At 45.6% G+C, this 20,700-nt stretch overlaps 1 protein-coding gene across 1 annotated transcript in view; it reads right to left on the bottom strand.

The window, feature by feature from the left end:
- The window catches only part of B3GAT2 (beta-1,3-glucuronyltransferase 2), a gene marked incomplete at its 5' end in the record, with an annotated part of 75,668 nt that extends 55,299 nt beyond the window's left edge, over positions 1-20,369 (bottom strand). The window contains one exon of the mRNA XM_079716959.1: positions 19,797-20,369. Within this exon, the coding sequence (XP_079573085.1) occupies positions 19,797-20,369 (573 nt within the window). The remainder of the gene's footprint in view (positions 1-19,796) is intronic.
- Between the last annotated feature and the right edge of the window lie 331 nt (positions 20,370-20,700).

Here is a 20,700-nt window from a genome sequence, read left to right as displayed (position 1 = left end):
GAAGGGAAATAACCTCCCTCCCTGTATCTCATAATACTCATAGAAATTAACTCAAAATGGAATCATGGACATAAACCCAAAAGCTTAAGTTATAGAACTTGTAGAAGAAAATATAAAAGAAACTCTTTGTGGAGGGGTGGGGGAAGGATGGACTGGGCATTTGGGATTATCAGATGCAAACTATAATATATAGACTGGATAAACAACAAGGTCCTACTGTACAGCACAGGGAGCTATATTCAATATCCTGTGATAAACCATAACATGGAAAAGGATATAAAAAAGAAAGTATATATATGTATAACTGATTCACTTTGCTGTACAGCAGTAATTAACACAACATTGTAAATCAACTATACTTCAGTCAAATACATTTAAAATAAAAAGAAACTCTTTGTGCTCTCAGGGTAGGCAAAGATTCCTTAGACATGTCCTAAAAATATGAACCCTAAACAATTCACAAATTGGACTTAATCAAAATTAAAATTTTCTACTCTCCAAAAGATACTGTTTAAAAAATTTTAAACTAAGTCACCAAGTGGGAGAAAATATCCCAATACGTGATGGAAGGCTTGTATTGAGAACACACAGGACTCTTACAGCTCAATAAAAAAGCCCAAGGCATAACCTCTAGGGACAATTTAAAAACTGGCCAAAGATTTGAACAGACATTTAATGAAAGAAAAATGAATGATCATTTAGCACATGAAAAGATGTTCTCTATCCTCAGTCATTACAGAAATCAAAGCCGCCATAACATACCATCACACACGCACTACAATGGCAAAAATTAAAAGACTGCCAACACCAAGTGTAAATGCAGATGTGGAATAACGTTCCCGGTGGAAGTATAAAATGGTACAACCACTTTGGAAAACAACTGGGCAGCTTCTTATAAACTTAACAAATATACTGATCATATGACTCAGTCATTCCATTTCTAAGTATTCACCCAAGAGAGATGAAAGCACAGGCCACACAAAAACCTATAGCTAAATGTTCATGACAGTTTAATTCATAACAGCCACAAGCTGGAAAAAGCCCAAATGCACATCAGCTTGTAAAGAGATACATAAACTGTGATATTTCCAAACAATGGATTACTAGTCAGCAATAAAAGGCAATGAACTATTGATATTCATAACAACATGAATGAATCTCAAAAACACAATGTTGAGTGAAAGGAATCAGAGAAAAGACTGCATATTGCATTCTTCCACTTCTACAAAACTCTAGACTAGGCAGAGTCATTTACAGTGACGGAACGCAGATGAGAGCCACACGTGGTGACAACTGCCTGCAAACAGCTAAGTCAGGTGATGCATACAAGTGTGCGAAGGGCTAAAATGTACCAAACTCTCCATTTAAAATGAATACGTTTTATTATCAGTAAATTACACCACAGTGAAGCTGATTTAAAATAAAAACAAAGTAGTTAGGGGGTTTTAATACAAACTCATGACTACAGGGCTTAGAAATATTAACAGCCCAGTTGCAATAAACACACCGAACACCAAAATCTTGGTTTGTAAATGCCACTTTCCGCTAAAGGAACCGGGGCTCCTTGGAGAAGTGGCCAATTCCAGGTCCGGCATGGGGAAAGTATAACTTTAAAATGTTTTGCACCAAAGAAGCAAAGAAGTGCTCAAAGACAGACGATACAGACAGAAGCTGGTCTGCCAGATGGCTGGCCAAGCTGCAAACAATTTGAGCGTCAGAAAGAATGACACAGATAGATTTAAACACATTGAGGGGGAGGGGAATGCCCTGGAGGTCCAGTGGTGAGGCCTCGGCGCTTTCACTGCTGGGCACAGGTTCGATCCCTGGCCGGGGAACTCAGATCCTGCAAGCCATGCAGTGCGGCCAGATAAAAAAAAAACTGAGGGGTAAAAAGGACCCTAAAATCTATGGTTATAGGTTGGGGGTGGGCTGTGTGAGAGAGAATCTGTTCTTTAAGAAGAACGCCAGCTAACAAGTGCAGAAGGAAGGACACAAAGAGAAAAGCACCACTGGATGCCCCCAAAGTACGGCAATAACTAATTCAAGCAAGAATCATCCCTGGATGCTTGAACTCTTGGGTAAAAGTTGTTGGGAAAGAGGATATTCACACTGGCTCAGAATATCCATCTATGGGCTACTCATCAATTACAGAAGAAGAATGTGCCTTTACCATGGAGAGATTTGGTGGTCGCTCCCTCAACCAAGTGGTCAAGCTTGGCATCACCATCCATAAGGTGACCTGAGCACTGGTGCCACGTCACTGGATGCAGGAGGAGGATGAGAATGGCGTCTCTGTGGTGTCCTTGCTGAAAAGGTATGGCCTGAATGTATTTATGAGGAAACAGATGACCGTGAGGGAGACCAGTCAAATGCAATTTTTTTGTCTGTGTGGACTTATCACAGCCCAACCCAGGACTATTTAAATTTCCATTTTCCTCAAGGCTTCTAGGAGAGTAGGCACTGTTGCAGAAAAGAATTCCAGCCTGGGCTTCCCTGGTGGCACAGTGGTTGAGAATCTGCCTGCTAATGCAGGGGACACGGGTTCGAGCCCTGGTCTGGGAAGATCCCACATGCCGCGGAGCAACTAGACCCGTGAGCCATGGCCGCTGAGCCTGCGCGTCTGGAGCCTGTGTTCTGCAACAAGAAAGGCCACGATAGTGAGAGGCCCGCGCACCATGATGAAGAGTGGCCCCCGCTTGCCACAACTAGAGAAAGCCCTCGCACAGAAACAAAGACCCAACACAGCCCTAAATAAATAAATTAATTAATTAAGAAAAAAAAAAGAATTCCAGCCTAAGGGTATAATGCTATCGTGACAACACCGGACAGGACGTGAGAAAAGGCCTCTACTTTGGAGGTCCTCCCACCCACATGCACCCATCCTCTCTCCCGCCATCAAGGTTAAGATAGGTTCTTTCTCAAAAAATCGAAGTCAGCTTCATCTATTCAACTATTCCTTGTATAGATCTACACACTTTAGTAAAATTTGATGTTTATTGAAAATATAAACATAATTAATTGCCAGCAACCCTGATAATACTTATTTGGATACCAAAAAGGAAAACTTTACATAAAATCAAATGTATAAGATGTGGCAGCATCCTCAGTGGCCATCAGCACATGAATGCATAAAGATGAGGTACATATACACAATGGAATACTACTCAGCCAGAAAAAAAGAATGAAATTTTGCCATTTGCAGGAACATGGATGGACCTAGAGGGCACTGCACTAAGTGAAATAAGTCAGATGGAGAAAGACAAATACTGCATGATATCACTTATACGTGGAATCTAAGAAATACAACCAACTAGTGAGTATAACAAAGAAGAAGCAGACTCACAGATATAGAGACCAGACTAGTGGTTACCAGTGGGGAGAGAGAAAGAGGGGCGAGACAACCCAGGGGCGGGGGAGGAACAAACTCTTGGGTGTAAGATGGGCTACAAGGATGCAGAGTACAACACGGGGAATAGAGCCAATATTTTAGAATAACTGTAGATGGAGGGCAACCTTTAAAAGTTGTATAAACATTTTTTAAAGGCAATAGTAACTGAAAAAAGGGGGAAAAATCAAATGTCTAATTAGGTTTGCAGAAAACTTCCACAAACCAGCATGCTACCATAGTTCAATACGCTCAGTAGTTTCCCCCTTTAAAACCCGCCCCTTTGGGGGCTTCCCTGGTGGCGCAGTGGTTGAGAGTCCGCCTGCTGATGCAGGGGACACGGGTTCGTGCCCTGGTCCGGGAAGATCCCACATGCCGCGGAGCGGCTGGGCCCGTGAGCCATGGCCGCTGAGCCTGCACGTCCGGAGCCTGTGCTCCGCAACGGGAGAGGAATCCGCTCCTTTGGCTCACATTGCCCACCATGTTTCAAGAGTTCTGAGTGATTTAATGGCAGACAGCGCCTCACTCCCCTCTGTGGCCGTGTGTCCAGCCCATAAAGGAGCTGTACAGCACTCAGTTCGGGCATCTGGAGCTCCAACCCACATCTGGTGGCTGGTCTCTTAGTCCACCAGCCTTCGCATGTAACAGACTCAGATACAAAGAAGCTAATCCACACTTCGAAAAAAGTTATAAGTGAATACTGCTGACTTAAAAGCTTTAAAGAAATGACTATGGTCTCAGAATTATAGTGCTGTGTGTGTGTGTGCCTGTATGTGCAGGGTGGGGATACTGGGGGCATATACTGGATTTCCCCACCCCTTCCCATCAATCACTGCATGGGAGGTGGCAGAGTTGCCTAGGGCTGTGGCCTTGGCCATGTTCAATATATTTTCCTAAACGAGTACTGACCCTAAAGGCCTCTGCTCTGTTTTGCTCAGTACTATGAATAGGTGAGGAAATTAAAATTCTTTCATTTCTGTTTCTGAATTTCTCCATATGAAAACCAACTATATCCATCTCCCATTCTTCCCAGAGAGAACAGTGGGGAAAGGAGGTCCCTAAAACACTCAGATATTCTTAAAAGACGTTGTTTATTCATCATTCAGCTTCAGCATCAGGTATAATATTCTGGGACATTAAAGAGATCACACCTCCCTGTCACACACAGCAGTGTCTTAAAGCAAGTTCTGAAAAAGACAATCCCACTTTTCCCTTAGGCAATGAGATGTAAAGTCTCTTTGTAGACTAAATAAGCTGTGACATATAAAGAGTATGGAAACCCAGGAGACTGTTTTTACAGCAGAGCAAAAGTTCTGTGCATCTCCACGCCGCCAAAGGTGGGAAGTACAGTTACAGAGGGAACCCGGAAAAAACAGCAGCAGCAGCGATGAAAACAACTGTCTTTTCATACAAGTGGAGTATAATAAAATATTCTCTGCTTTCTTACTCTTCAGCTGCATTTAAGATCCTTACACCTCTGGGTTTCTTTCCCAGTATTTAATTAACATCTAATGTTACTCTAAAAAGGATATAAGGAAACTTACAGAGATACAAGAAAATTGAACGGAGGTGACTGATAACGAACAGCTTCCCTCTACACCAGCAAATGCCGTGGAAAATAGCATTACTGTAGCAAGAGCAAGTAGGAAATGCTAGGCACAAACTCACTGAGCTCAGTGAGAGAACCAAATGCAGCAAATCACGACCTTCGCTAAGGGTAGGAAATGATGTGAAAGAAGGCAGAGACTGCCTGCTGCAGACACTGCTGGTTGCCTGCTCAGCACTGCCTCCCTCCTCTTCCTTACTGGCTGCGCTTCAGTTTAGCTCAGTGGTGAGCCACCTTCTCCACCCCCTCCCCAAAACATGACCGAGGAGAGGGTGGCCCTCTCTCAAGGTCAGGGGTAAATCCTGACTTGTCAGGGATGACTTTGAATGTTGGCAGTTCCGGTCATCAGAGGAAATGAGCTGGGCTGCTTCTGGGAAAGGTTTCCCCACTCCTAAGGAACTCAGCACAGAGCCATGTCTGGATGTGATGACTGGAACGGCAGCAGCCATTTCATAACTGGGAGGAAAAGAGCGGGAACACAAAGCTGACATTCTGAGGGTGGCCACACGCAGGCAGATGGGACTAAGTCAGCCAGCCCTGAACCCTGCTCTCCATCTGGACTTCCTGATATGGGAACGTGGCTCCTTGTTCACTACAGATCCTCCTCCTCCTGGCCTCCCAGGAAGACTCCATGTCTTCGCATCCCTTGCAGTTAGGATGGAGCCATATGACTGACTCTGGTCCTTACAAACAAATGGTGCAATCCACCAGCCCTCCTCTCTTACCAGGGTGATCTTAGGAGCCATGTGTTACAGACGGTGGAGCGACAAGATGGAAACACTGGGGTGTTTGCCTCACCAACTTGACCCAGGAGAGTCGCCAACCCCCAGCGAACTTTGCGGGACCATCAATAAGCTTCTACTGTATCAAGCTTCTCAGATGTCAGGGTTGGCTGCTGCGGTGGCCAGTATTAATTATTCTGCTAATAAAAGGAGACTATGTATATGCTCACCGTTTAAGCCAACTTTTTGTCGTTTCAGTTGGGGTTTGTAACTTGTAGGCAAAAGTTTCCTGTTTGTTAGACTTGCCATGTTCTTGGACCAGAAGTCTCAAAAAAGATATAGGATTTTTCACACTCGTGCCCAAAGTGCCATGCCCGGACACTAGCTCCCTGGATGTAGCTATTTGGGGCTGTTAGTTTGGTCCAGCGTTATAAAAGCTTTAACTGTTGAACCAGGGAAAAGTATGGTATGCTTTTATGAAGACAAACCTAAGGCTTCCAACAGAGATGTGAACGTGAGAGGAGGAGGCCCAGGTGTCAGGGGCGTCCTCCCCAGGGAGCCAGTCCCAGGGCTGGAGGTACAGGTCATCTCTGCAATGTTCACCGAATTCACAAGGAAGTGGGAACTTTCCATCTTGGTAAAGTCTTTGACTAAATTAGTCTCTGAGCAGCAGGTCTGGAGTTTTAATGCTTTTCACCAATTAATAAAGCACTAGAGTGCTCTGATGATCAATACAGCAGAGTACCTCATGACAAATTCTAATTTCCCAGATAAACAGAGCATTCATGAGAATTCCAATTAAAAAAAAAAAAGCTTCACAGAAGCCGTGGATTAGAGATGCAAACTGCAATAAAAATACATCTTTTAAAACATGGTACAGCAGGGAAAAATAGAAAAATATATATTCCATAATGCCATTTATATACATTTGAAATACTGCACACACAACACTATAGTTTTCATAAGGACACATACAAATGAAACAATCCACAGCATGTGTGTTAGAATAGATGCCTGAAGATAAGGATAAAAGGAAACAAACAATAGAACAAGGGAGGAAACGTGCACAGGACGATGCTGATAGCAGCTTAGAACTGGGAAGTAAGGTCAACTCTATCTGTACCTGAAATGTAAGGAAAAGAAAAAAATTTTCAGGTTCTCCTGGTAGAAAACATATTCAGAACATGTGATAAATGAATAAAAGAGGAACAGGGAGCGAAGCCTCTAAGGTTATAGAAGTTATTAAGCACTCCCAGAAAATACTGAAAAGGAAGAATACTATAGGACATTCCCTAGAACGGTAAGTTAAACTCTTTGTAGCCTCAGTAAAAGATCATTTTACAAAGACCATTGGTTATCATGACCAATCTTTACTTTGGTCAAAAGTAAAGATATAGGTGAGTCTTGAAAGGAAACCTAATTTAGAAAGTCCAACTTACAACAAGTATTCAGAAATTAAGTAACATACTTTGAATGATTTAATAAAATTATAGAAAGATATGAAAAATAAATCAGTAGAAACTAGAAAATATTTGAAATGAACAGTATGAAAGCACAGAGTCAAAATTTGTGGGATGCAGTGTTTAGAGTGAAGTGTATAGCTTTATGCATATATTAGAAAAGAAGATAGAAAAGTTAAAGATCTAAGTTTTCATGTCAATAAATTTTTTAAAAGAAGAAAAATTAAATCAAAAATAAAAGAAGGGAGGAAATAAAAGGGCAAAACGAAACAAGCAAACAAAAAATAAGTGAATTAGAGACAGGCAACAGAGAAAAAGCAAAGTGAAAAGCTCGAGCTGTGACCCCCTGCCCTCAGCATTCAAATCTCAGTTTCACCACTAATTAGCTGTGTGGTAGCAGACACGTGAGTAGGGCTCTTTGTGTCTGTTTCCATATATATAAGTGGGTATGATTACATTTTAGCAACATCTCATAGGGCTGTTTGTAAGAGTAAATGAGTTAAAAGTGTAAAGCTCTTATGACTCTGGTACATAGATAAGTGCTGTATTGGTATCTGCTGTCATTGTCATCATCACCATCATCACATGTTGCTCAGGGGCAGAGATTCACCAACCTTGGCTTAGACACTGGGACCTGTCACCAGGGAAATCCTTTTCCTACATGTTTAAGAAACAAGACACCTATTTTCTAGGAAAAACTGCACCAAGTAAATTCCGCAAATCCAGGCCTGGACTAAAGGGTGCCCTTCCTTCTGTATTTCAGGATTTACAAGTTTAATCTCTGATACATGTTTAAGGTCAGCCCTGAATATGAATATGAACAAGAATCAAGTCATTTAAAATCATGCCTAGAAATGTCTCACCAGATACCACTGTTCAACGGAACACAACTCAGAAAATCCTGCATTATTTTATTTGTGTGTGTCCTCATGAAATGAGTAATACTTTGTGTGCTGTATTTTAAATATACATTAAAAAATGGCATTGTGGAATAGATTTTTTTAACCATTTTTTCTATGCTGTACCATATTTTTAAGATCTACTTATGTTGCTCTGTGCACCTAAAGTTTCCCTCAGTCCTGGATTTTTTAGTTCTATTAGTAGCATATGATAATATTTTTCAAATGTAGGACAGAGACCAAAACTAACTTATTAAAACCCCTAACAGGTAACATCAAAAAGAACAAAATAATTAAGAATAATCCTAACCAAGGAAGCAAAATATTTGTACACTGAAAACTATAAAACACTGCTGCAAGAAATTAGAGAAGGCATAAATAAATGGAATGATATCTCATGTTCATGGATTCACAGACTTAATATTGTCAAGATACCAATACTACCCAAAGCAATCTGCACATTTAATGCAATCCCCATCAAAACTCCAGTGATTTTTGCAGAAATAGAAAAATCCATCCTAAAATCAAATGGAATCGTAAGGGACCCCAAATAGTCCAAAAAATCTTGAAAAAGAAAGCTGAAGGACCCATACTTCCTGATTTTAAAACTTACTTCAAATCAACAGTAACCATAACAGTATGGAACTGGCATAAAGACAGACATATCGACTAGTGGAGTAGAATAAAGAGCTTAGAAATAAACGGTCACATATATACGGTCAAATGACTTTTAGCAAGGGTGCCAATACCATTCAATGGGGAAATGACAGTCCTTTCAACAAATGGGGCTGGGAGAAACTAGATATCCACATGCAAAAGATACCACATGTACAAAAATTAACTCAAAATGAATCAACATTAATTACCTAAAAAAAGAGCTAAAATTTTGCAATTATTAGAAGAAAACACAGGGGGAAGGCTTCATGACATTGAATATGGCAACAGTTTTTTTGGTCATGACACCAAAAGCACAGGCAACAAAAGAAAAAATAGATAAACTGAACTCCATCAAAATTTAAAACTTTAGGGCATCGAAGGACACTATCAACAGAATAAAAGAGCACCTCTCAGAATGGAAGAACATATGCAAATCACATATCTGATATAGGACTAATATCCAGAATATATAAAGAACTCCTAAAACTCAACAAAAACAAACAAACCTAATTCAAAAATGGGCAAAGGACATGAATAGACATTTCTCCAGAAAAGATATACACATAGTACAAGCACAAGAAAAAAAAATGGTCAGCATCACTAATCACTAGGGAAATATAAATCAAAACCAGGAGATACCACTTCACATCCCTTAGGTTGGCTATTACAAAAAATAAACAACAGTTGGAAAAACACTATGGCAGTTCCTCAAAAATTTAGACACAGAATTACCATATTTTCCTCCTCTGAATATGTACACATAAAAGCATTGAAAGCAGACACTCAAACACATATTTGTATACCAACGTTCAAAGATGCATTTGCAACAGCCAAAAGGTGGAAACAACCCAGTATCCGTTGGTGGTTGAATGGATAAACAAAATATTGTCTGTACATACAACGGAATAGTTTTCAACCTTAAAAAGGAATGGAATTTTGATACGTGCTACGATGTGGATCAACTTTGAAGACATTACGTAAAGTGAAATAAGCCAGACCCCAAAGGACAGATATTGCATGATTCTACCTCATATGAGGTACCTGGGATAGCCCAATTCATAGAGACAGAAAGTAGATTATAGGTTATGAGGGGCTGGAAGGGAGGGCCATTGGGGGGAGTTATTGTTTAAAGGGTACAGAGTTTCAATTTGGATGATGAAAAAGTTCTGGAGATGGACAGAGGTGATGATTGCACAACAGAGTGGATGTACTTAAATGCCACGGATCTGCACACTTAAAAACGGTTAAAATGGTAAACTTCACGTTATACATATTTTACCATAATACAAATTCTAATAAGCATACTCAACTTTTGTTTCTGCCCCACGGCCCTTGACAAGGAGGGAAGAGAGACATAAGAAGAAACAGAGAATAGGCGTTTACTTGTAAATGTCACCGGATTTCCAAGAGCAACCAAATGAATGCCTATATTTTAATCTACAGGACTATCAACTGGTTTTCAGAGGACACTCTGGAGTGCCGTAAAACCACAAATCATCACCCACAGACACCACAAGCATTGTCAACACGACTTTATTTTAATGCTTTGGGTTTTTTTTAAATTATTTAAAATGAATTTTTCTTGGAGTATTGTTGATGTACAGTGTTGTGTTAGTTTCTGCTGTACAGCAAAGTGAACCAGTTATACATGTACAACATATATCCACTCTTTTTTAGATTCTGTTTCCATACAGCCCATTTCAGAGTGTTGAGTAGAGTTCCCTGTGCCATACAGCAGGTTCTTATGATGTTTTTGTTTTTAAATCTTTTTAAAATCCCTAAACAAAGGGGAAAGGCAAGACCAGAAAAGGTAAAGAGCATAAAACCTGTCTTTTGAGTCTGCCCAGCAGGGATCAAAGGCAATAAGCAAGAGTCCCCCGCCCCAGCTCTCTGCAAAGTGGGAACCCAAGCTTCTCTGCAAAGCGAGGCTGCAGCTCCCCTGGCAGAGAGACTTCCCAAGGACGCCTCTAGCACTTTTGCCAGCGTGAACAGATGCAATGGAGGAAATTTTCAAAGTTACAAAAATATCCCTAAACTGTCACTTGACCTTTAAGAAGGACACTGGCATTTTAGTCTTGCAACGTCGAGTTCATCTAGATGATAACGTGTCCACACATGGACCCCGTCGGCCGATGGCTGGGGCTGTGCAGGCATGACAGCAAGGGGCGCTGGGGCATCGTGTCTATTGCAGCCTCTCCCCAGCTCCTGGGGCCAGACCCCTGGGACAGCAGATGTCCAGGTGGGTGGGGAAGCTGCCCTGCTGACCCACGTGACACATGTAGCCCCTCACGGAGCCCCTACAACTGTACCCGTCACCCCCAGGCCCATGAGGAAGCTGAAGAGTAGGGCTTCTCTTCATTTGTAAAAAGGACATCCTGATTCCCGCCTTAGACACATGAGGAGAATTAAACATCTCAATGCCTAACATGGGGCCTAGCTCACAGCAAAGGGTCAACACCCCTGTGGTCACGAGGGCTGAGCGCCGAGGGCTTTGGCTCGGCCGGGCCTGCAGCCCACAGTTTCCAGTTCCTAACTTAGTGCTCCTTCTAGCAAAACAGCTGTTTTCAGGCTGGGAGTGCCTGGGCCTCGGGCGTCTACGAAGACTCTCAAGGACCATGTGAACGCAGATACCTTTAAGGGGACACATTCTCAACCCCTGGGCCACCCTCCATATGCTCCCCTAAATCTGCTCCTTGGATGGAGGGGCAGGTCCTGCCTTTCGTCCATCCTTGTCCCAGTAGGCCTGCTCCAGCTTCACATCCATCCTGGATCATATTAAATATGCTCCAGGACCAAACAAAGGGAGTTAGAAGTACTGCTGTCTTACTAAGAAAACTTGGGGCTTCCCTGGTGGTGCAGTGGTTGAGAGTCCGCCTGCCGATGCAGGGGACACGGGTTCGTGCCCCGGTCCGTGAAGATCCCACATGCCGCGGGGTGGCTGGGCCCGTGAGCCATGGCCGCTGGGCCCGTGCGTCTGGAGTCTGTGCTCCGCAACGGGAGAGGCCACAACAGTGAGAGGCCCGCGTACCGCAAAATAAAACCCCAAAAAACAAAAAAAACTAACTTCTCTAATGAATGGGTAATAAGTCCTTTTAGAAGACAGAATGTTTCTACATTATTTTTTTCAACAAAATTGAACGAATGTCATCAATAGATTATTAAAATCATTTTTGCTAAGAGATCAACATATGACTTTTGGCTTAGAACTTGAGGCTTCAAAAACGTGAAGAACACTGCTAGAAGGAAATGCTTTCCACCTTATTCATTTCTTCATCTAAACAAGGGTGACCCAATGGCAACCAAACTTATGCTAAACCCCACCTCTTTCTAGTAATAAGTAACACTCAACAATGATACAAAGTATGTATCAACAGCAACAAAATGCTTCATCTATTTCAGTAAGAAATCAAGTTCCAAGAAATGTAGCTTTTATACTTAATTATCGAACTTTGTAACATTTATGTTGTTTTGATGACTTGTTTACACCTCCTAATTATAACGTTAACTCAATCCTACAGAGACCTTTTTTTTATTGAAGTATAGTTGATTTGCAATATTATATTAGTTTCAGATGTACAACAGAGTGATTCACAACAGTGGAAATCACACGCTTTGCAGCTATTTTAAATGATTTTTAAAATTTAGACATCAATTTGAAAATATCCTAGAGGGAATGTCATTTTACCGAATTCTTTTAGGAGTTATATGAACAGAAAATATCAAAGACCCCTGGGTGTGACCACACTTCTGGTCAGAGACTAACCTGGATGGCGCAGACTCTGTGAAGGGAAGAACAGGGAGAGGAGAGAACCACCTGAACCCATACAGCCCAGAAGGTACCCAGGAACCTGCAGACGGACAGATGGGGACACACACACACACACCCCACTCCAACAGCTACATCTTCCCCAGGATGGCAGGGAATGGGCTATAAAATGTTTTTATTTATGAAAATTTAAGCAACATCTGAAACACCAGAAAGCAGCTCGGGGTGAACCTCCCTGTAAGTGCCAGGCGGCTGATGCCCCTCGGTGTTCCATCCAAGGCTGGAGGGGCCTGGGCACAGGGAAAGCCTGTCCCGTCGATCCTCCCTGCTTCCTCTGTCAATAGGTGCCGGGGAGCCCAATACAGCTAACCTTCCCACCCAGCAGACGACCCTAAAAAAATCAAGCTATTGCTTCTAATCATGTGCCTGAAAAGTGGATTCATTTCATTCCTATTAAGCTGTGCCCTCCTTTGGAACATGTTACCTCTTTGATTCGTTCATTCATGCCAGAAAGAGCCTATCATGTAAAACACCCTAGGTCCACGCCAGAGGCTGGGGCCCCAACCCTAACTAACACTCACGCCCAGGAGCTGCAGGACGTTGCATGTATGCCCTGCTCTGAGACCCAGGCACGCCAACCTGCGAGCCTGCACACACTCCCCAGCCAGCCCCACACCTCCTGACCCGCAGGAGGACATCCTTCTACAACCTCCCAGCCTAAAACCTCCTTAAGCTGCTTTCTACTCTCTCCCGTCTCACCTCCTCCAGGACCCTTTATCGACAAGCCCTCTTTAACGCTTGTCTCGCTCATCACCATCCTAACCCAGTGGTGTAATTCAGATCCCCAATCTCCCAGTTCCCCCGGATACAGACTAACTTGGGAGAATCAAGCACTTCTACGCCCTCCTCCCCTCCAGGCCTCCAGAAACTCCGTCCAGATTTCAGGGGCAGAGGATTCAGAGGCAGCTACCCGAGTGGGAGAGCGCAGCTCTGCGGGAGACCCGCCACCCGGACAGCCACCCGAGTGAGAGAGCGCAGCTCTGTGGGAGACCCGCCACCCGGACAGCCACCCGAGTGGGAGAGCGCAGCTCTGCGGGAGACCCGCCACCCGGACAGCCACCCGAGTGGGAGAGCGCAGCTCTGCGGGAGACCCGCCACCCGGACAGCCACCCGAGTGGGAGAGCGCAGCTCTGCGGGAGACCCGCCACCCGGGCAGCCACCGCAGGGGAGCAGGGGAAAAGAACGTTTGTGGAAGCCACCTAAGTGTCCATCATCGGATGAGTGGATAAAGATGTGGCACATATATACAATGGAATATTACTCAGCCATAAAAAGGAATGAAACTGAGTTATTTGTAGTGAGGTGGATGGACCTAGAGTCTGTCATACAGAGTGAAGTAAGTCAGAAAGAGAAAGACAAATACCGTATGCTAACACATATATATGGAATTTAAGAAGAAAAAAATGTCATGAAGAACCTAGGGGTAAGACAGGAATAAAGACACAGACCTACTAGAGAATGGACTTGAGGATATGGGGAGGGGGAAGGGTAAGCTGTGACAAAGCGAAAGAGCGGCGTGGACATATATACACTACCAAACGTAAGGTAGATAGATAGTGGGAAGCAGCCGCATAGCACAGGGAGATCAGCTTGGTGCTTTGTGACCGCCTGGAGGGGTGGGATAGGGAGGGTGGGAGGGAGACACAAGAGGGACGGGATATGGGAACATCAACATCATCAACTCATCACAATGACATGCGCCCGCCTGACTATACACGTTAGTGGGATGGGTTGCAGGGTGTCAGAGGGCAGCCTCCAGAACCGGGGCACTGGGCCCACCATCCTGTCCTGGAACAGCTCCATGACCTTGTAAGCAACTTCCTGCTACTTCAGCTCTTCTGTAAAATGGGGACACTGATTCTAGCGATCAGGGTAACGACTATATTAGATTCAGGCTGTATTTTTAAAAATCCCTGCACTCACCGAAGAACTGTGTTCATGCCTAAATATCAGCATTAGGATGGTGGAGAATGGGGGCCATACTAGATCCTACCTCAGAGGCTGATGTGAGGATCAAATGAGCTAATCCACATAAAACCCTAAACATGGTTCGTGGCCCACAGTAAGTGCTCATTTTGCTTGTATCCATGGTAAAGGGTGTCGTACACATTTATTTAAAGTTGTCCACAAAAATTACCTGGTACGACCAATGGATTACCTTAGTTTATTTCTATGAACTGGAAATCTAAACCTACCTACTTAGCAGCCTACCTACCTACCTAGGGATTGGTATGACGATTTTATTTGTGTTTCAGGGGAGAATTTGAGAACCATGCAAGACTTAAATGGCATGCTTCAACAGCACTGCAAATCAAAGATAAATAATGTTATCTTAATTTATGCAGACCAAGCAAATATTTCATCAGAGTCCAAGAGGTCTGAATAGATATATCTGAAGATTATTGAATGCTGTACCAAGAAAACCCACTACTTGAGTAGCACCGGGAATAGTTAATAAATAAGGCCGTTGACTTCGGTTCTTCTATTCTGCTTTTGTAGCATGCCTTAAAAGCAATTACTATTCCATTACTGTTCACATGAGAAAATTTACCAGCCTGCAATCTAGAGGCAAGTAGGGTAGATGGAAGAAAATGGAGTCGCCCACTAGTTTCCAAAAAGCTTCAGACAAAGTCTAAATGCTTAAAAGACACACATTCATTGTAGCCAACAATAGCCCGACATGCCTTCATGTCTATTCATGAGACAGAATAACCGGTGAAAAGTAGGTTGGAGGACGAAGAATGGGAAAGAGATAATAGGAAGAGGCAGAAAAGAGAAGGCCTTTTAAACCCAGAGTTATTTCTGGCCCATTAAAATATCAAAATCCAAATGAAAACTGCCAGTGTCCAAGGACAACCCTGTCCAAAACGAACCACAGCTCAAGTACTGTACACCCTGCGGGAGTAAAGAAAATGTACAGATTTAACACTGATAGCCTAAGAAAGCTGCCCGTAGTTTTACAGATCCAGTTTACACAATTCTCACGTTTGATCAGACTTACGGCGCAGCTATTAACATGCTTTTAGGTGGAAAGAAAGAAAACACAAGGGGAGCATTTCAGGTAAAATCGTCTTTGGATGCTACCCCCTAAGAGAATCTTTGAGGTTTCTTCACTTTGAAAAGATGATTACCCTACACCAAGTAACTGCGTCAAGGGAAAAAGGAAAGGGAGATCTCCTGTCTCCTTTCAGGAAATACATTCAGAATCTACTATTTAGGGGGAAAGTGCCAAACCCTGTAAATTTGAATATCCCTTGGATTAGGGCTCCAGTGAGCTGCACGTAAAGGGAGGAACATATCAATAAATGATCAGAAAAGAGCAGGATGAACTTGCCCTCACCACTCCCAGCACACACACAGCTTAACTGCACCCAACACAGCATCCGAACAAAGGGCCTCTCTAGTTCACTGCTTGCCAGAAACGTCTTCCAAAGGCGGTCTCATGAACTGAGCCCTTTCCTGAGCCCCTAAGGTGTTTCAGAGTCAGCTTGTCTTCCAGCCTCACCTCGTTCAATTTAAAGCTGTAAAAGTTTCCTTTTCTTGCTTGGAAAGTGCTATTTTTTAACCTTTCAACTCAACGGGTTTCCCAAGGTGAAAGTCACTTCACCTGAAAAGCGGCTGCTTTAAACTCAAGAGAGCTTGGAACGTTTTCTAGCAAAGGACAGAAATCTGATCAATAGCGTTATTGAAAATGTGACCAGCTCCAGTCCCATTTGTCTGTGGCTGCCATTTTCATGAAAGCCGTGTAAATCCTTTGCAAATAAGCGTTTCCGGAGAGCTATGTCGATGGGCTGTGCAGGCGGCAGGCAACAGGATTACCTGTGAGCCACGGTGCAAAACCCCATCAAGGCCACAGGAAGAGGCCATGTTGAGTTACGGGCAACGTGGAAAACTCCAGGCACCTCCTTCTCCCATGGGCAGCCCAGCTTCTGCGGCTACAATTCACACAGCTTCATTTGCAAATGGATTCGGCTATTAAGCATAGGATTGTTGGATGCAAATATTTCTTTCCTGGTGGCACAGCTCAGTTGAAAGGGGAGCCTGAAAATTAGCTAGCTGGATGGGAGAAGAAAGCTCCATTCCAGTTACCAGGGAGGAATAATTGTACACAGGGTGCCTATTGCACCTTTAATTTAATTTGGAGACCTTTCAGCTTTTAATTTCCTTCATTTGCAGCCAATGCTTAGTGAGTTAAGCATGGGAGAAGAAAGCTCCATTCCAGTTACCAGGGAGGAATAATTGTACACAGGGTGCCTATTGCACCTTTAATTTAATTTGGAGAGCTTTCAGCTTTTACTTTCCTTCATTTGCAGCCAATGCTTAGTGAGTTAATTTGTACCCGGTTCATTTTCCTCCTTTTATCTTATCTATGTTAACATCAACCATGGAAATGAGGGGCACCATGAATAAAAGATGAAGGCTAACTCAGGACACTCTTTCTTAAGGTACTGTGAATTACTTAAAAATGAATTTGTGTGTGCACCATAGAAAGGGCTGAGATATATGCCTGGCCCTACAGCATCCCTGATCAGCATCTGTCCTCCCACCCAAGGAGCTGTAGTTTTTAGATGTTTTAACTGGTCCTACCTTTTCTCCAAGAGAGCACTGTCTAGACTGCAATCCGCATGGAATCATTATTCCTAGAACTGGTGGAGGGTAGGCCAGCCCATTAATGCACAAGACTAAGGATGCATAAATTCCACTAATCTGACTTTTTAGAGAGTGCAATCCTGCTTGCCATGAAAAGAATGTGCTGTAAAAGAAAACTGCATGTCTCAACACAGATGCCTGGTGAACAGAGAGATGCCTGCTTTGTCCAAAAACACTGTGTTGGGGGAGGGATGGTGGGTGAGAATGGGATTAGTCCTAAAATGCCTGTCTGGGAGGAACCTCTAGGAGCTACAGAACGTAAATTCTAAGTGTATCATGCATATTATGCTCTTTAAAAAATCCCTTCTCTTGTGTATTTTGTATATGGGGCACCTCTCCTTAAATAACAGTTGCACATGCTCTTAAGTTGATTTTGAGTATTTCATTACTTCCAATTGTACAAAACGTTAGTGTCTTGAAAGTTTTGCATTTCTTTCCTATATAGTTTCCTCTCAGCCAAAGCTATTTTTTTCTCCTTACCCTCGCCTCTTTCTTTTATCTTCTCTCTCTCTTTTCTCCCCGATGGACCAATAAAAAAAAACAAAAAACAAAAAAAAACTACTGCATTCTTCTCTTGCTGCTTCCTATCCACCACCACCAAGCCTTCCTTTCAGTTTGGGAAGCATCAAAGGAAGACTGTGTTCTGAGCCGTTTCTCTGCCCGTCTGGGCTAACTCTGTGCCAATTCAATCCAATACCTCACACCAACCGGCTAGAAGCTGGAAGAAACTGAAACTCACGGCTCTTCATAGCCCGTCCCCTTAAAAGGTTAATTAGTAATAATGTTCACTATTTTGCTTACATAAGACCACACATTTTCACAGGTAGGGCAACTTCCAAGTTGTAGAAGAAGGAAAAAAGACTTTGGTGTTTACGATAGCTAGTGGGAAGCAGCCACATAGCACAGGGAGATCTGCTCGGTGTTTTGCGACCACCTAGACGGGGTGGGGGGGGATAATGAGGGTGGGAGGGAGGGAGACGCAAGAGGGAAGAGTTATGGGAACATATGTATACGTATAGCTGATTCACTTTGTTATAAAGCAGAAACTAACACACCATTGTAAAGCAATTATACTCCAATAAAGATGTTTTTAAAAAAAGCAACTAGGGCTTCCCTGGTGGCGCAGTGGTTGCGAGTCCGCCTGCTGATGCAGGGGACACGGGTTCGTGCCCCGGTCCAGGAAGATCCCACATGCCGCGGAGGGGCTGGGCCCGTGAGCCATGGTCGCTGAACCTGTGCGTCCGGAGCCTGTGCTCCGCAACGGGAGAGGCCACAACAGGGAGAGGCCCGCGTACCGAAAAAAAAAAAAAAAAAAGAAGGCAGCAATTGCCCTTAAGAAATGGATTTTTAAAGCCACACAGGCAGGAAAATTAAGCCGGAGAGGTACAGAATAGCTCCGTCCTGAGGTTATGAAAGACAAACTGAGATATCAGGATGAAAGCATGGGACGTTTGTGATTTCTAGACGTACAGATTGTCCAGTTTACTTGGTGTAAGAGGAGGGATGATGGCGTCTCGGAGGCCGGATGTCAGGAATTTGGGGGCGAGGAAGGCAACAGTCCCACGATATGTCAAAAAGCCCAAGATTTTTTTTCCGCTCTATTTGTGGAGGAGGAACAAGAAAAGTGAAAACTACGCAATCAGCCTCATTTGCAGAACGCTCGCGCATGCGCACACACTCAGGCGGCAATATACCAGCCTCAAGAACACCTGTTCTAACCAGGTGCCTGATGGCTTTGTGCACCTGTAGCCTCCAAGGGAAACTGTGCTATCGCAGCAGCAGCAGCCCGGGCTGCGCCGAGGACCTCATGGCGGGCACCAGGATGCAATGGCCTGGTGCCAGAGTGTCCAAAGAGGTTCCTAGAGAAGGGGAAGGAAAAGGAAACGGGCAGTCCAGCTGAAACCTCGGACTGCAGAAAGACAGAACCACAGGGCAGGGCAGTCTCAAATCAGTTACCAGAGGGCTTCCTTTTAAAGGAGGTCATCTTTAGAGTCAGAAAGGGCCTTTGCGGGTGCGGAAAGAGATGGAAGGAGGACCCCTTAGAAGTCAGGGTTTTCTCTAGTAACCATTTCCGTGCCAGCGGACTGTACGAGAGAAATGTGTCTCTGGGCTGATTTTTAGTTTCCTTCTCCACCGTCCTCCCGGTATGGTTCTAGACTCAGAATCACACCTGTGTGCGCGGAAGGGCCTCGGAGACCACCGAGCCCGCCCCCAGGGCGCTGGGTCTCTCCCCGGTCTCTCCTGCAGCCCGGCCCCACGGAGCTCCATCCTCAGGCCGGACAGAGCCCAGTTCCTAGAAATCATCCCCGCGCCTCACACCTGTGCCACCGTCTCGGCCCAATCGTGGGGCCGGTGTGTGTGTATCGGGGCGGGGGAGCGGCAAAGCCCCCGCCAGACTCCCTCCCCGAGTCACAGTGGTCCTCCCACCCCCGGGGCCAGCGGGGGGCTGCGGAGCTCTGCGCCCGGAGTCCCGAGTGCGCGCCCGGGTAGGTGAGCACTGCCCAGCGCAGCGGCGGCAGAACCGACACGCTGGGGCCCCTCCCGCCCGCCTGCCCCCCACGCCCCCCCCGACGGGGTGCGCCGGCCGCTACCTCCTGGAAGAGCTCGAGACTGTAGGTGTTGTCGTCGTCCGCGAAGAAGAGCACACCGGGCTGCGCGCGCTGGTGCCCGTGCCTCTGGCGCAGCCAGGCCAAGCCGGCGTTGCGCTGCTCGGTGGCGCGCGGCAGCCCGGGCCGCTTGTAGCGCCGCGGCGTGGGCACGTGCAGGTGCGTGCTGGGCAGCCCCGCGCGCGCCAGGAAGCGGCTCACCAGCTCGCTGCGCGCCGCCGCGTCCTCCACCAGGATCCAGTGCAGCTGCGCCACCTGGCGGAACGTGTTAGCCAGGCGTGTCAGCTCGGCCTTCTGCACCGGGCGGCTGTAGGTGGGCGTGATGGCATAGATGGTGGGCAGCGGCGGCTCGGGCGGCAGCGGCGGCGGCGGCCGCGACTCGTTGCGCTGCTCCCGGCCGCGCCCCGCGCCGCCCCGGCGGCCCCCGGGATAGGGCGAGAAGTACGGGCGCGGGGTGAGCGGGGGCGCGGGCCTACGCGTGTCCACGTCGAGCATGATGATGACGATCAGGATCCAGGGCAGGAGGATGAAGAAGCGGCTGAAGAGCACTGACTTCATGGTGCGCTCTCCCCCGGCCTCTCGGACGCCCCGGACCGGGGCGAGCCGGGGGACCCCAGCGCGCAGTTTGGACGGCGGCGGCGCCCGCGCTCAGGAAGCCGCGGCCCGCGCGCTCTCCACGGGGTGGGTAGCGGGGCGCTGCGGGGGCGCGGAGCCGGGCCTGGGGGATGCGCGCAGGTGCCGAGGAGCTCGGGCTACAGGGCGGGCGGCGATGCCTCTATTCCGGGGAGTCGGCGGGAAGCGGGATGCGGTCCAGCCGCGCGCTGCCGGCCCCGGAGTTACGCCGAGCGCCGGGAAGGCGGCGATCTCACCGCGCTCTTTCCGAGGAGTG

Source organism: Hyperoodon ampullatus (genome assembly GCF_949752795.1).
Source record: "Hyperoodon ampullatus genome assembly, chromosome: 12".
Classification (NCBI taxonomy): domain Eukaryota; kingdom Metazoa; phylum Chordata; class Mammalia; order Artiodactyla; family Ziphiidae; genus Hyperoodon; species Hyperoodon ampullatus.
This window is presented reverse-complemented; position numbering and strand designations above follow the sequence as displayed.